Source organism: Seriola dumerili, unplaced genomic scaffold (assembly GCF_002260705.1).
Source record: "Seriola dumerili isolate Sdu_G_001 unplaced genomic scaffold, Sdu_1.0 BDQW01000478.1, whole genome shotgun sequence".
Taxonomy (NCBI): domain Eukaryota; kingdom Metazoa; phylum Chordata; class Actinopteri; order Carangiformes; family Carangidae; genus Seriola; species Seriola dumerili.
The window spans coordinates 1,798,266-1,815,371 of NW_019174733.1; the positions used below are offsets into that span (position 1 = coordinate 1,798,266).

At 40.4% G+C, this 17,106-nt stretch overlaps 1 protein-coding gene across 13 annotated transcripts in view; it reads left to right on the forward strand.

Moving 5' to 3' along the window:
• The window catches only part of LOC111235220 (calcium-activated potassium channel subunit alpha-1), a 156,698-nt gene that overhangs the window by 20,281 nt on the left and 119,311 nt on the right, over positions 1–17,106 (forward strand). For all 13 annotated transcript variants that reach the window (XM_022763606.1, XM_022763603.1, XM_022763601.1 and 10 more), the window contains exon 2: positions 16,330–16,497. In XM_022763606.1, coding sequence (XP_022619327.1) covers positions 16,330–16,497 — 168 coding nt within the window. The remainder of the gene's footprint in view (positions 1–16,329; positions 16,498–17,106) is intronic.

The following is a 17,106-nucleotide window of genomic DNA, read 5'->3' on the forward strand; positions in this document are numbered from 1 at the left end:
TGTTGCAGCTGTCACTTCAGCTCCTTAACCAGATTATTTTAAGGTTGAAACTGGAACAAATATAATCTGATCAACAGACCTACGGTGTATTTACTTATCAGTCTTTTGAATTACAGTACTGTGGTGTTACAGCTTACTTTCATTTCTGTCAGTGCTTTGATTCTGTGCACGCACCAGAAAAATGACAGTGTGAGCTGAACATCTATAAACAGCAGAATAGCCCGGGGTAGAAAACACAATTTATATTTTAAGGCAACAACAAAACAGCTTTCATGTTACAACTGACATAGGAAGTAACAGAACTTATTTTGAGGTGGTCTCTTAGTTCTCCATATCCTCCGCTGTGGTGCTGAAATCATGTCTCTTATCATTTAACTGCTTCTGATGGTGATTATTGAACAAATTATATAAACATGGTCAATGAAAATCATGTAAAGTGTAAAACTGTTGGACCTAAATTTACAATTGAGTTATAGGGTCATATTAAATTGTGCTGATGAACAAAGCAATGTGGATTTAGTAAAATGCAGATATTTAATTTGACATTAAGGCCAAGTAATGTAATATAATTACTGTAATATAATTAAGACATACACCAGTGTTTACATCTCCTACTTGTCAAATTGTTGAATATTCACTTTTTTGATTACTCTACCATTTATTGACGCTGGCCACATCTCTCTCTCTCTCTCTCTCTCTTTCTCTCTTAGCCTCCCTTTGTGTCTTTCTCTCCTTGCTCTGTCCCTCTCTCCACTCCCCTCCTCCAATCCTCCCCTCCCACACACTCTGTCTCACACACCTACTGTCTGCCCGCCATGTCTCTGTTGCTAAGCGACAAGCAATGAGCGATGGACTGCTCTTATGAGAGCGACGTTTGTCCGTCATGATCTCATCCTTGCTTGCGCCGTACGCACATGCACTGGATTTCTCTTCATGGAGTTGTAGCAGATTTCTACGGAGAGACATTAGTGCTGTTAGTGCATTAGAATTGCGTATGTTTGTATATTTTTATGCTTGTATTGAACCCATTAATGAAACAAGTTGGATTTCAAAATTTCATTGATTAAATTTGCCAGGTCTAATTTTAAAATGAATGTATTGGCTTTCAGCTTCCAGGGTTGATTATTGAACCAAACATAAAATCACACTGTAATCAGAGCCAGTGTGAAGTTTGAAATTGTGCCTTACAAATTAAATGTTTTTTTTCCCCGGTGGCTCAGTATAAAGAGTAATTATATTGTAGTATCTGCTGGTGCTTACTTTTTTCCATTATTAGTCAATAATATTACCAATTTAAAAAAATCAAATATTTCCCAAACGGGAGGAGCAGAAAAATGACACATTGGATATTTATTCTCATGATAAGATATTACTGAATTTATCTGAAATTTAAAAATAATGTTACCTAAGTTGTTTTTTGGGCTAAATAGAAAATGTTACACTTTAATTCACTGTGCACAAAAACTCCAGTACCATTCAAATTTCCACAGCCTATGCTGTAATCTGAAGCTGCAGCTGAACATGCTTGAAAAACCGGCACAACCCTCCCCGTCCCTCCCTGACTTTCTCTCATGTTACCAAGCTGCAAATTTCCCTGTTGCTTCATCCCTTTTGATTAGTCCCTTGGGCTCTTACGCCTTTTATTTTGACAAATGAGCCTGGTGCTGAGCACTAAAAAGCACTTACAACTGTATTGATTAACAGTGGCTATTAGCTAGTGAAGAGGAAAGGAAGATGTTCTTACAGTAAACCTTCACTGGACATCCAGCCTGTTAAATAAATGCACTAAGGCTGGGGGATTAGTGATGTGGATTTCCTCACTGCTGCATTTGAAGAGAAGCTCATGAGCTGGAGGTTACTTCACTGCAACAGGCATAATGCATCTAGATGAGTGGATTACTGGGGCCAGCTCTTAGCTATGCGGTGTCTCAAAACCCAGATGAAGCGGAAACTCTTCATTACGATGTAATGCACATTGTGTCAGTCACATAAAACCTTTTGCATAACTGTTCACTTGTCAGAAAAGAGGGAATGCTGTACATATTTGCAACCTCTATGTATGTAACTGGCCTTGCATGTCCACACACATCACAACCTAGCCTAGAAGTACAGCAGTGTAGTTGTCATGCTGCAAGGACAGCAAGTGATCATGGTTAAATGAAGAGCTTTGAAGAGTTCTAGCTGCCTCATGATGAATCGCTCATTTCGCCCCTGTTCCCTGCATTGTTGCTTCAGAATAATTTCCTAAAGTGAATCCTCCTCTCATGCAAAAGCAGCCATAATGCATTCTGTGTGTCACCCCCAATGACTTGTCCTTGGGTTCCTACAATGCTGCAATGATCAAGTGCACACTGTGTGGACAGTAGAGGAGAGCTGATTCAGTCTTCACATCATCCCATGTGAAAGCTGTTGCCAGCTCCCCCTCTAACGCACTCTGACAACACTTTTTTATTTTTGTGCTGAATTTTCAGTGTTGTTTATTTGAGCTCAACAGTGTAGCCTGCACTAAGCCTGCAAGGGTCAAATTGCTGACTGTGGGGAGGTGGTTTTCTCCACCCCTACCCGCACAAACCACCCCCACATCGCAGCGCTATCGCAGGGAATGCCTCCCTCGACCTCAGGCGAAAGGCAATCCCGCAATACTTCTCTGTCAGCTCCTCAAATCCCAAACCTGTTCCAAACACAACAACATCTCCACTAACAGGAACAGGCAGATCACAGCGGAAACCAGAGCTGATGTTCGTCTGACACTCAACACAAACAAACATGGTTCGACTTGGACGCAGGGTGCTTCCTCTGAGCTCTGTGTGTGCCTTGTCTGTGGATATTTCATTCTACAATGAAAACCCTTTGATTTGTTAAAGTTGAGCTCCACACAGTTAGAGATAGGCAAAGAGAGGATGCCTCAGTCCTCTCCCGCAGCCCACTTTACACTTGACATCACATAGAGGCTTAATGCTGTGCAATACGGTCCAGTGTTCTTCCGAAGGCGATGACCTTTCCTATAAACACACAGATTGGTTTGCTGAGCTGCCATCTTGCATAATTACACTGATTCTCAGTAGGCTTGAGAACACTTGCTGCAATGTTTCATCCAGACTTCAGCTCCTCTTAATGGATCTTGTTATCTGAGGTCAAAGTGCTCTGTGTCTGGGGTCACATTAAAGAAACACAACCTTCCCTGTGGAACACACTTGGGGGGGCCTTGGTGTGGGCTGATAGTAGCACACAAGCCACTACAATTCCGCCGTGTCCTCTCCCCGTTTCCTCTTCCTAACTCCAGGGTTAAAACATGCAAATTCTGTATGAAGGAAGCTGATTTATTTTCCCCAGTGGGAGGCGTGAGATCTAAATTTAAAATGATTAAATGAGCCTAGAGTTAGAAAATCATTTGCACTTCCATTTGTTAGCCTCTGAGCTGTTCTCAAATCAAGGGCAAGTCTCTGAATCATTAGGCTCAGATGACTGCTTTTTTTACTGCCTTCAACAAGAACATTTTCCAAATAACATTGTTGACCCCATATTGTGTAATACAATTTGCGGACCTAATCAACACATTCACAGAAATGGAAAGAATTTAAATCCAGCTTTGTTAAATGCTCCCCATCAGCCAAATTGGTCTTTTTATAATTACCAAACAATTAACCAGTGGAACTGTTGATTAACATTCATACCCGTACCTCTTTTGCAATTGTTCACCAAATGTGGCTCAAGCTTGTCTAAATAAATTCATGTAGTCCTGTGCACTGGCTGGCATCAGTGAGAGTTGTGAGAGTATTAATGCATCAGGAGAAGATAAAGGTAATGAGACCTGTCTCTCAAGCAGAGAGAGTCTAATCTCAGTGGTCTCTTCAGGCTTCTCTTAAGCTGGTGGCGTGGAGTGGGGTGGAAAAGAGAGGAGAGGAGGGAGTGAAAAGAAATGGAGGGGAACTGAAATGAAAGCGAATAGGTAGGATAAAGGAAGACAGATGATAGTGCAGGTAGAAGAGAAGAAAAGGAGAATGGGGAGATAGTGGATATGTGGTTATACCAGTTTACCTAAAGCTGTACCTCAGAGGTTGATTTATGGCCAGCCAGCTGTGAATAATATAAAAGTATGTAGTAGTGGTTTGATTGGATGATGGTTCGGAGGAGAAATCAAAAGAGGTCATGAAGACAGGTTAACCAGTGTGGGCTCTGAAGGTAGCTGCACAATGCCGAGGCTCAGTGCCTTAAATTGTAGGAATGCTTCAAATAGGAAGATACAGTAAAGATGTGTTGTGCTAAAAAGATTAGTCGAACACCATCCTCTGCTGACCTGCTGAATGTTCAGGGCTGACGTGACTATTATATTCTCAATTCTGACACTTTCAGACAAGTGCAATCTTAAACTGTGCAATTACACCATATATTGTGACATTTATATTTATATTGTATATTTTAACTATCACCATTCAGCAGTAGTGGCACATATCCTTACATATGTATTTCTTTACATATTTCTATTTTTTATTTATATATCCTAGTATAAGGACATATTTTTATATTTTAGTTTTATCTTTATAATCTTACTTCCTATTCTCTATTCCTTGCTGTTACATTTCCGTTTTTGAAGGAGCAACTGTAACTTAACCTAATTTCCCCCTGGGGATCAATATAGTATTCTGATTCTGATTATAAGAAGAAATCCTCTCTGGGATAAACTTGAAATGTGCTTTTCACACTTGTGTTTTAACATTTGAAACAGATTTTGTAATTTTGTGAATCAGAGCTTATTGAAAACAGTATTCTGACAAAGTAGGCCTACATGCTGTTGTGTATACGTGCTGCTATCTTGGCGCTGCTCAGAGACTGTGCTCATACTTAGTCATTCATATCTTATGCATGTACTGCAATGCTCAGGAAATGTATCCCATCATGCACCATCTCCCACTCATCTGTTGTTCTGGAGTGACTGATTCATTAAAAGAATAGAGCTGAATCCAAACTTACAAACAAATAAACAGTCATTAATATATAACAACATTTCTGAAGGGCTCCAAAGCCGTGTTCAAATGCATTAAATTTTAAAAGGCTATCAAGCAGTATTGTGGTTGTTTCAGCAACTTTTCCTTGGACTCCTGTGCTACTGAATTTGATAATATTCCTTTGCAGTGAGATATTCAGAAAATGCCAAGCTGTATTACCCATTGTTATACTAAATCTAGGTTTCGTGCTGCATTTGCAGACACATTGCATCAAGAAGAAGGAACATACACTCTTTCTTCCTTGATAGTAATTGATTCAGTCGATTAAGAAATTAATTGAATCCACGCTGTTTGATGATAAATAAACCATACATAATTCTTCTTCTTGCCGTGTTGGGACATGTGCATATTTAAGTGCACTGGCTGCACTGTGTGCATATGTGATATATACAGAGGTAGACAGTCTATTATACTAAAACCTTTTAGTATAGTAATTTGGCGACTCCCATCTCTCTGACACCATGTCAACAGGAATGTATTATTATAAACTTAACAAATGTAATATACATTGAAAATGTATTTGCATGAGTGCATAGGTCTGTTAGTAGTATAGAGAAAAGGTGAACTCATGATGATTATGAAGTTATAATAATACATGTATTTGTGAAAAAATTGCCTGTAGTGGTCCTGGGCTGATCTGTTTGTTTTCTTGTTTGCTTGTTTGATGGCTCTTCTTGTATGCCTATTTTTTTTCTTTATAACATAGTAGTTTTAATCATAGTATTTTGAGCTGTAACTAAAAACTTCCTACCAGTAGGCTGCTCAAAAAATTCATCTGCCAGTCATGTCTGGATGTTGCTCTTTATAGAGCAGGGTCATTGATCAGTGCAGGTTAGACAGCATGGAGCCAATTAGGGCAATAGCTACCTTCTTGGTTGTTTTCCGCTCTTGGAAAACACCTAAATGGCCTGTTCTGCAGAAGGTAATGGGCCCCTGATTTCGTCTGTCTGTTGTGCGCTGAGTCGCTTATTGACAAAGAGCTAGCAGTCTGTCTGTATTTAGGAGGAAAGCTCATTAAAGTGTTCCAAGGGCAATAGGGGATCAGGGTTAAGACAGGTGACTCCTTGATATGACTGTTGTTGTAGCTGTTGCTGTTGTTGTTTTTCTCTGTGCTGCTACTCCTTAAATTCACTGAAGGGTCAGGAAGAAATAAGACCATGGAGAAGGAAGACTCATACTTTCAGTTCATTAGCAGAGTTCACAAAACCGTATTTATAGAACTCCAAAATTGTCCATTAGACATTAGACATTATTACTGATATGGATGTACATGGAGTATGGGAATTATTTAAATAATTGGGTTCTGGCATTATTTTTAAATAATAAATAATCTGTAATGATAGCAGGACTCCCCAGATGATGATTATCACACAAAGTGAAAATCTCTAGTTTTTCGTGTGAATAATATTCCAAATACCATATCTGTCAACACAATTAATAGCATAAATTGTTTTGTCATATGTCATTGAAGCATGTGAAATTAAATAAATCAAGTGTTAAGAAGGCTTTCACGAGAACTGCAAGGTATTAACAAGTAATAAATATGTTGTTGCCATCATGCATAACCTATGGAGGGTATGTAACGTAGTCCAAAATCCACACCGTCATTGCATTTACAAGACAAGGGGTTATAATACACCCTCTGAGCAGCGCTACTTCTTCAAGGCAGCCTGGATGCTTTAGTGACTCAGTATCAGAAAGTGATACCAGGGGGGAGACAGGCCAACCGGGCCAGAGCTGGTTAGCATGCTAACTTCAGTAGGAGAAAAGAAGTGACAGAAGTGAGAAATAGAAGCAAAACAAGAGGGTTGCTTTCCACCGCTGGAGACAGCTCTTGGTGAGTAAAAGAACATTTATGCTGGACTAACATTTTTTCTTCTAGACTGGTAAGCAGACAGTTGTTAATGGCAAAACTTACAAATAGCTCTTTTAAACGCTTACATTTTCTTAAATATACATTTTTCAAGGTCATCTGCAATGGCAAAAAGTACTGTCAAAGTCAAGTCAAGGTCAAAGCTCAATAGTCAGTGGCATTAATCAACCAACCACAGTAGCTAGCTCACAAGTGTGCAGGTAAATAGGAGAATAAATTTAGTTGCACAAGCTTTAAGAATGTAAAATTATTGTGTGTTCGTGCTACAGTGTTTCTCTTCTCATATTTCACTGAGAAATTTAATACTAAAGCTGAAATGTGGTTAACAGGCATGCTGTATTTAAAAAATGACCTTGGTTTTTGGCTCTATAGTGTCGCGTGTGCAGCTGAGAGTGTCTTGTTGGTGATGGAGCTGTTGGTGCCTATATGCGTTTTTGCCACAGGCTCCATGGTTAGGAGGTCCAGACAGGCTGCGAGTTTGGAGGCACACTATTACCTCCTGATTCATAGGTGTGGTAAGCGATCCCGACACAAAACGAGCCCTAGATGAAATAGAAATCAATCATTGCCCTTAACACACACATACAGTATAGAGACACACACACACACACACACACACACACACACACACACACACACACACACACACACACACACACACACACACACACACACACACACACACACAAGTGCAGAATTTTCCGGTGCCCTTGAATGAATGAAAGCCCTGTTTTTTTTAGAGCAATAATAGAAAATAGAGTCAAGCTTCAGGGTATAGCTGAACAGATAGAGGTTGGTGGTTCTAAGTAGCAAGAACAGCAACGACAACAGTGTCATTTTTAGGTACATCATAGATAGATTGAGTGAAATTCATAGGAGCACAGACAAATACAATCAGTGGAACACTTGTTTGTGCTTTTTTTGTGATGTCTAAATGCTTTAGGACCTTCCTTGACCATTTCGAAGGGTGCTTGTCTTGAATGCTCCACTTACATATTCACCCGGTAAGACTGATTCACATGTACTTTGGACTGTTGTACAAAATGGTGGAAATTAGCCTCAGGTAATTGCACCACTGATGGCTGTAGTACGGTAAAGGCTGATGTCATTCAAGCATGTTGCTATTTTTTCATTTCACCTACTTTCTGATAGGATAAAATGGTGTAACCCCCTCTGGATGAACGCTGTAGGTTAGAGTCTGGGTCAGAACACATCTTGGTCATTTATTTGCTATGTAGAATATTCTCATCATAGAAAAAAAGACTTTCTGCAGATAACCTATGTCACCTGTGTTTCCTGTCCTTGGTGTGATAACGCCTGCTTCTGAATTCTTTCCATGTCAGCAATCACATTGAGGGCCAATTGTCTGGTTTATAAAATGGTCACATCTGAAGCGTTTCCCTTCAAGTCAGACCTCATTTGCATCGAAAACAAGATTGTGAGTGTCACCATAGTAACAAGCCATCTCTAGATAGGTAAAAAAATATATATAAATTAAACCTGTCAAGAATTAAATGACCAATAATGTGCATTTGTACATGTGGAGGAGGATGTGATTTGTGTGTGTTGTTGTATGTAATGACTTTCTATTAATTGCACTTTTTTTCCCTACACAGTAAGTTGTTCAATTTTCACTCCTACATCTGCATTAAAGTAATTATGTTGCCTCTTATTTGTTTTCATGGTCTGTGTGTCTGAGGCTGTAAATCTTTTTAATGTCCAGTTTCCGTGGTGATTACAGGGGCAATTATCTGTACTTGCAGTCAAATATAGTAGAAAGAAAGGAGGTGGAGCAGAGGAGGCGACAAGCTGTCTGTCAGAGGCAGAGAGCTTCACAGACAGGAGCAGAGGTGATTGTTGGGCGCAAATTCCAATGATGTGCTATCATCCTTCTCTTGGGGTTTCTTAGAGTACAGGACAGTGCAAAGGAAATTATGATATTGATTTTTGAGGCCAGCCACATAGTAAACCAAGTGAAACCAGTGGTTTATGTTATTTGGTTGGTTCTTCTGACTGTTAAAGCTCCAAACAACTGCATGTAGGGGGAGTAGAGATACACTAATACATTAGCTAATTTTCTCTGCTCTTTATCTAGGCTTTTTATACCAAAAAATGTTCTGATGAAAGACTTTCATTTGGGTTCTTTTATTATATAGCCTACATCTTTAGTGTTCCCTCATTTAAGCCACTGGCCGTCTATTATCTGCTGACATTAAGATGATAAAACTCAAAGACGTTACAGATGACAAGTGCTGACCTTTCAATCTCCCACAATTCCCTGCGTCATCTATTTTTATCCTGGACCACTGGGGCTTGAAATTTTGTATCAATGGAAGAGGTGCAGTACAGCATTATGAATCAACAGGACTGTACATTCAAGATTTTTTTTCTTTTACTTTCCCTCCAGTCGTAGGGAAGTAACACTAATGTGGATGTGCCTTTATTCTGTCCTGTTTTGTTTGAACGGAGGGACATGAAAGAATGTACATCTTAGACAGCGTGCGCTGGCAGGCTTACATTGTGCTTCTTCATATCACTAACTCATTGTTTCTCTCTGTTAGCCGAGGAGACGTCACAGTTGGGACAAAAAGCATACACAGAGTGCAGCCATTTTGAGGAATGAGCTCCTGCCCTGTCGTGTGGATGGGTGTACTGTCCAGCGGTGATGCAGAGAGATGCAAACCGTTTGGCTTGTCTTCCTGTTTGCCGACATTGTGGATGTCATCTGTTTAGTTCAGTGTCCACAAATCGTCTAATCCTGCTTTGGCCTGCAGTGCTCAAATTGTTGTGATGTTGTATTTGTCAGTCTTTGGATAGTTTTGACTCGTGGCTTTACTGAGCTCAGACTCTTGGTTCACAGTGCTGAACTCAACCCCCTGAGCATAAACCTTAGCACATAAAACAATTTCACATATAACTCAATATTTTACTGCTATTTCTCAAATAAATGTGGCTTTACTCTTTATATGGAAAATGTACTCACAGTATCTGCTGTGCCACATGTGCAGATTTACTCTGCTGCTACACCGCTTCTGTAAATGACATTTGTGTGGCGACAACGTGTTCAGAGTGATGACATGTATGGGTGTCATCCTGAACAGATTGTATTCCAGGCTGTACCTGTGTAATCCCTACACCAAACACATGGCAGCCTAGGTAAGCCCCTAACCTCGGGATCATAAAGTCCCATCTCAAATCACAATTTTCCTCTTTTTTTTTTGTTGTCCTTTTTGTCCTCTCATTTTGCAGTAATATATTTTGGAATATGAGTGATGAGTGTTACAGATATACAATAATGTTTGTATCATAATAACATTTGTGGCACTGGCTGTGGGGATTTCTTTGTAGTAGAGATGTATCACTGTAGTCACATGTCACGTGCTATGGCCCGAATTAGGCCAGGAATTAGCCTGTACCATTTATCCCCTTTATTTCTATATGGTTCAGTAAGCATGACCTATACACATAAATAACACCTTTTTCTCATAGTGTTGTCAGATCCAGCTTTGTACCTGTGTGTTTGTGTGTGTGTGTGTGTGTGTGTGAGTGTGTGTGTGTCATTAGTATGTGAGGAGGCTTCCTATTCTTCCTCCCTCTTCCTTTTCGATGTGACCCAGTGTAGATCTGTAACCCAGGGACACTGGGTAACTGTACCGGCATTAAAATAGCAAACATGGAGAACAGAGCGTGTTATGAGATTCACTCGTTTAACGTCTCCTTGGGTGAAGCTATAAATAGCACCTCACACTGGAATAGAGTTTTCCCCAGCGATGAGGACGAAAGCCGGAGGAACAGCTGCGCTAAAGCCAAGTCCTGTTAGATCAGCGGAGTCACATGGGCATGTTTCTGTCTGTCTCTCTCTTGTCTTTTCTTTCTGTCTTTCTCACTGTGTCTCTGGTCTCTCACTCTCACTTCCCATTTCTCTTGCTCCTTATCTGCCCCGCTGTCTGTCTTTCACCCACTTGTTTATCTCCCTGTCCTGCAGTATCTTTGTCTCTCTGTCACTGTTTTCCACCTCTCTGTCTGTCTGTCCTTTGTTTTCTCAGTGTCCTCTGTCTCTTGTTGTCTTGTAATTTGTGTCTCTCTGTCATTATCTCTGCCCTCTGCTTTATTGTTCTGTCATTCTATCTTCTTGCCTCCCTCTGAATCTTCGTTTGACTGGGTGTCCTTCTTCATCTCCTTTAGCCTCTGTCTTCCTGTCCTGTAGACTTCTCACTGTCAGTCTTTCTCTGTCTTCTTTCCCATACAATTTTTTATTCACCTCTCTCTTGCTCATTATTACCAGGCATCCCCTGTGTGTTCTGTTAATTGGTACAATCCTAATATTAACAATGTTCATCTGTCATGTTATAAAAAGGTTTCTTGAACTAGGAAGATGAACTACATTACATTTTTAAATAGAAATTTTAACAGGTGTTACATCACCACTTTTCATCAATATAAATTATCTATGATTTGCTAAATGTTGTATGTGCTGTAAAAGAGAGCTGAAATTTGCTCAGTTCCTTTGTCCCACTTCCCATATCACATTTGTATTTCTATTTATTCAGGTGAAAATGAATTCTGTCACTAACTTATTTGGTAAAGCAACATTACATTCACAATATGCCTATAACAAAATCAGTAACTGACTAAATACACATGTAAAATGAAATCATCAATGCATGTCAAGTTCCATAGAAAAGACTGGTAAGGTAAATAAAAGCTCAAAAACGGGACATGTGTAAATTTAACAAGAACCAGTGTAAATGCATACAATAATTCTATTTGTCGTATTATAGGCATTTAATGTGCTCCAGAATACAAATAACCAACAGTGCAGATTTACGTTAGCTTTGGTATTTCCTGACAGCAGACATTTTCAACTTCAATTAGCAATTTATCCACACTACAAATATTAATAGGAGCATATATAGAAAAACTTTTATACATTGATTGTGATTGAAATATGAAATCCACCGTTATAGCACACAATGAGAAATGGCCAATCAGAAGAAAGTGGGCTTTTAGGGAGGCCTCATAAAGTGGCCAGAGCTAATATTGCCTATTTCAGTTAGAGACCGAACTGAGCGGCTGCATAACGGGCTCTTTCAGATAAATAGATAAGACTTTTTTTGAACTGTGAATCATGCAAAACTACTCTAGTGTAGTCCCAGAATAAATATATAGAGCTGGAAAGGAGCATTATAGTGAGTAGAGTCCTGGTTGATTTTACCACATAAGTGGTGGCAACAGTGAGTGTGATTTAATACTACGGGAAACACTCCTTGAGCAGCTACTTTGTAAGAAATACAGCAGAAGAGCAGTTGATGTATCTTTTTATAGCAAAACTACACAAATTCCGTTTTTTTTTTTTGAGGGACGTCTGTTAATAATAATTGCATCGGCAGTCTGTTTTCATGCTGTGCATGTCGCAAATAGTTTTTCACACAACAGCAGGGCGCAGTAAGGTTGTTTACCTTGCCGAAAATTTGGAGTTGCGCAGCCTAACGCCTGCAGCCCTTCATTTAACAGCTCACTGTGGCTTCTCCCTCTTGTTCCTGTGTTCCCCTGCAATATTTAAAACTCATCTGTGAGCAAAAAATGCTGAAAAGGACCGTTGCCTTAATCTGTAGAAGCATTTTTGATGAACCAGTGACAGCACTAATCTCACTGACTGCTTCACAACCTCATCTTTTGCTGGTTGAACATTTTTTGAACTAGCAGGAAATGTTTGGTTTGCATAAGCAGTAACTTGATACAGTTCTGATATGGCTGTGGAGGAACTGGCTGATACCAATGAGATAAAAATGGTGTGTGTGTTAATGCTGAATTACATAAATGCATCATTTCCTGTGAATCCCTCCAGTCCACAATTTGAGTCCTGCAGAGACATGGCGGACTCTGCTACTAACAATGAAAACCCCTGTATAGAGAGGTAATTACTGAATGTATAAAGCTTGAATGGCTGATGGGGTTTAATTTTATGAGCATATTAGGTTGTAAACTAAAAAAAAAAAAATGAGTTAACCGCCTTCTCATGCATGACTGTCTTCTACGTACTTCTGCATTAGTACATCATTTCCTTTGATATCATACTTATTTAAAAATCTTTCCTGCTTTCACCACATCATTTTGTCCCCTTTTGAGTTTGGTTATAAAATCATTTACCAACTCCTGCTGCTCCCTCTTTCCCCCTCTCCCTCTGCCTGCCTGTCTCCCCCTCTGCCTGTCTCTCTCTGTTTGACATCACAGGTGTGTATATATAGCCAGCAGATGGATTCTCCCATGGCAGGCTGCTTCAGTGCCCCTCTCTCTCTCTCTCTCTCTCTCTCTCTCTCTCTCTCTCTCTCTCTCTATTGGCTTAGGCCTACCGCCGGCCACTCAAATGAACTAGAAGCAATTGCTTGTTTACATTGTCTCTTCTGATCTGCCCGACCATCAGTTTGTGACTGCATCCATTATTCATGTGTTCTCCTCCACCACACACATGTTCGCATGCGCACACTGGAACACATCACAGCCACTGAATGTGGTCTTGCAGCCTCCATGCTCAGGTGTGTACCAGTGAGCACATTCCCAGATTAACCTGGTGTCTACACCGAGAGTATGCATTATATTAAAACAAGTACAAAACAATTGACTCAAATTCTTCTTCATACTTGTATCTTGAAATCATTGTTATAATTAAAAGTAAAGTGATGTACAATACTATGCTTTAGTCTGTTTTTTTTTTTAAATTTTGTTAAAGCAATTCATGAAGACATTGTGGTTTGGTGTTTCCCTGATGTGTTGTAGCACTAGGAACCTGTCAGTCAGTTAGCAGTACTTACAACAAAAGTGCTCTGACAGGAATAACATTTACGACATGCTTGAAAACAAATCTGGAGGAAACGGTAGCAAGAAGCACTAGAAACAGGCAATGTGAGCTGTGAGATGCAACTTGCGTGACTTACAGTAGTTCTAGTGTGATGTGGTGTGTTATGTGTGTGTGTATATTTGAGGCCCCCTGGCTGAGAAGTAGCTGCTGGGCATAGACCAGCACATACTACGCCACCACAACATGCCTGGAGTGCTATCGAGCAGGCACACAGCCAATCAGAGTGAAAACTTAGACATCACTGTGCACGGTGACCCGCATACATACACACTTTGCTGAGTATTTGCAGCATGTGACAGGCGAGGCTCATGCAGGGTACGTAGTCAAGTGAGTACCGAAGTATGGATGATGGGTGGTGCCGGTGGGGAGAGAAGAGAGAATTTTAGTCATGCAGTCTTCACATTCAGTTATACATTCAGTTCAGTTATATATATGTGTGATATATATATATATATATAAAATCATGCACAGCTTACCATGTTCTCCAGCTTCCAGCCAGCAGGACTTCATATAAGGTTTTGTCATGAGCCTGAACTTTAAAATGTTGACTTTGTTTGAGCACAAAATAGATTACGCGGCAATATTAACATATATATTTTTTTCAACTTAAAAACAAACTTAAATAGAGAATAGACTAATATAACTTGGTTTCGGTTTGATTGAAACAGCAGTCACAACAGAAAAGCTCTTGGCTTAAGCTAGAAATTGAACCCAGGTTGTGGAAGGTAATTAACATCTGTTAGAGCAAACACAGCGTTCAACTTTGTACCAAGCAATATTGACATCAGGCTAATAGACTTTTAGAGCCGTGTCTTTCTCATTCACCCTTTTCATTTCACTTTTGTTGTCAAATAATATTCTCACTTTTTCTGTGTTGGGGGTTAATGGGTTTGTCTCCCATATACACATTATAATTTAATACCAAAATCTTTGAGGATCTGCCTGCTTCCAGCTATAGTAGCTGTCATTTATAATCAGGTGCTGATTTTGTGCGACTTCGAAAGACAAAAAAAAATGCTTCAAATCTTACTCACGACAGGTGAGTCCCCCCAACACAGAGCTACTTTATGAGTATATAAAGCATATGTAACTGAATTATCCACTGCAGTACTGAGAGGCCCAATGGCAGGAGCAGATAATGATCTTATGACCAAGTCAGGATTTTTTAAGGCCAGTTTATTGGCATTGTTATGGGGTTGGAATCAAATTAGGAAAATGGCAGCTGTGTCCATGCCATATCATTATGAAATGTAATCCAATTTCACCAGACAATCCTCTTGAAATGGACAGAGCACTCTCTTGGGCTCATCTGTAATAGTGCTGTTCTTTAGCACTGCAGAAATACTAAAGTTGCAGTCTGTTTTTTTTTTTGTTTTGTTTTGTTTTTTTTTGTGTGTGTGTGTTGCATGTGGGCACATATTGTTCACCCTGGTGGTTGCTTGGCCTTTGGTTGCATCTCTTTATTGCCCCACACAGTTACTGGAACGAAACGTGTCAGGCGTAAAAACAAAAAGAAACCCAGTGTAAATACCAATGATTTTTATTTGCATCTTCATTTTTGCATGTTATGGAGGTCATCCAAACAAACTGTAGCAATGTGACATGTATAGTACTGGGAAACAAGTTTCACTTTGTTGACATAGCACGTAATCTGCTTTGATGGCTACTTGTTGGGTATGACTGTGGACGTTGGAGGGACATTGTAAAATGCATTCCAAGTGCTACATATGTACCCTGCGGTAATACGAGCCTGCCTCCTTGGAAAGGAGCACTTGGCCTATGGTTTTATGAGGCTGAGGGTGACATAAACAAACCTCAACTCTGCATCTTTGTGCTAGTGTGTGTGTGATGCATGTGACTGTAGGATTTTGTTACCTCCAAGGTTGTAGAACCCAGGGAAATCTACTCATTCCCTTTTTTCGCCATCAGGACAGGGAAGCCGAGCGCCTGCTTGTGTCAAATCAGGAGTGAGTGAACGGCTGGAGAGGAACAGCTGCATTCAGTGACTATGCCAAGCAAAGCATGTCAATGAACTGCCGTGCAACTCTGCTCACTCAGTCGGACACAAGAGGGAACGTTGAAAGGCTTGAATGAGAACAATAGTCTTACGCTCTCTACCCTGAGGAACAATTAACTTACAGAGCCATATGGGCCAAATTGCATGAGCGAATGTGCATGTACATTTTGTCGTTATCTAACACTCATGCATTCAAACACACACACATTCAGTATATAGCAGATGGATGCCATCATGGCGTGATGGCAGAAATCCGTGGTCTTTTTTTTCCCCCTCGGAGGTTGTAGCTTGTCATGAATGTGGCCATGCATGAGCTGAGGCGTATGAAGCCTTACCTAGAAAGATGCTGTTTTACAGTAGTGCTCATATGATGAATTTATTTTAGCTTCTTGATGATATTCTTTCACATTTAAATTTACCCACAGCTGACATCTTCATCTCCTCACTGTTAAATGCCACTTCACATTTATGCCTTTTTTTCCCCCCTGTAGATTCTCCTTCTCCCTAAAGCAGACCATGTTCCTGTTTTTATCTTGCTTTATTTCCTAATACAGATTATTATTTCCTCTTCCAGGAGGCTCAGAAGGTGATCAACCCCGCCAACAATCAGGCAGCAGACAAGGCACTAAAGGGTCCTGATGAGAAGGAGGAGGCACCAGCCAGCGAGGTGGGATGGATGACTTCAGTCAAAGACTGGGCTGGTGTCATGATCTCCGCTCAGACACTCACCGGCAGAGTTCTGGTAGGTTTTCCTTGTTCTAGTAGAAATAAATATCTCAAACACCAAATCCGCACACTCAAATCACTCAACATTCAAATCCATGAGCACTTAATTTTGTTACACTAATCATTTGCCCCAACCCTCCTCAGGCAAACAGTCTGCAACTGGTTTTCACACCCAAGTTGGCTTTCAGATGTATCCACTGTTTAATCCACTGCCATGTACACATTTACTCACCTGTTGTATACAGGTCCCACCGGAGACATACTGTTGGGCAATTAATTTGATCCGCACAGAAACTAGCGGCTGCTCAGTCCTCACTGGACCTCAGCTGGATATTTGGCTGGCACTGTCCAGCCCTCTCTCTGCTGCAATGGCCAATGTGCGGCACGCTGTAACTCACTCTGCTGAGCTGCTGCCAGCTGAACCGATGAATGTGTGTGTGTGTGTGTGTGTGTGTATTTGTGTGTGTTGGTGTGCATGCACATGCCTGTGTGTATGTGAGTGGGAGATTTATCTGCCAAAGTACGAGAGGTAGCATATGTGGTGTTTGCGCAGTAGGTAAGAGGCTGTCACTGTGGCTTTTCTCTTGGTATGAATTACAGTCCCTCTCCCCTCCTGACCCTCCTT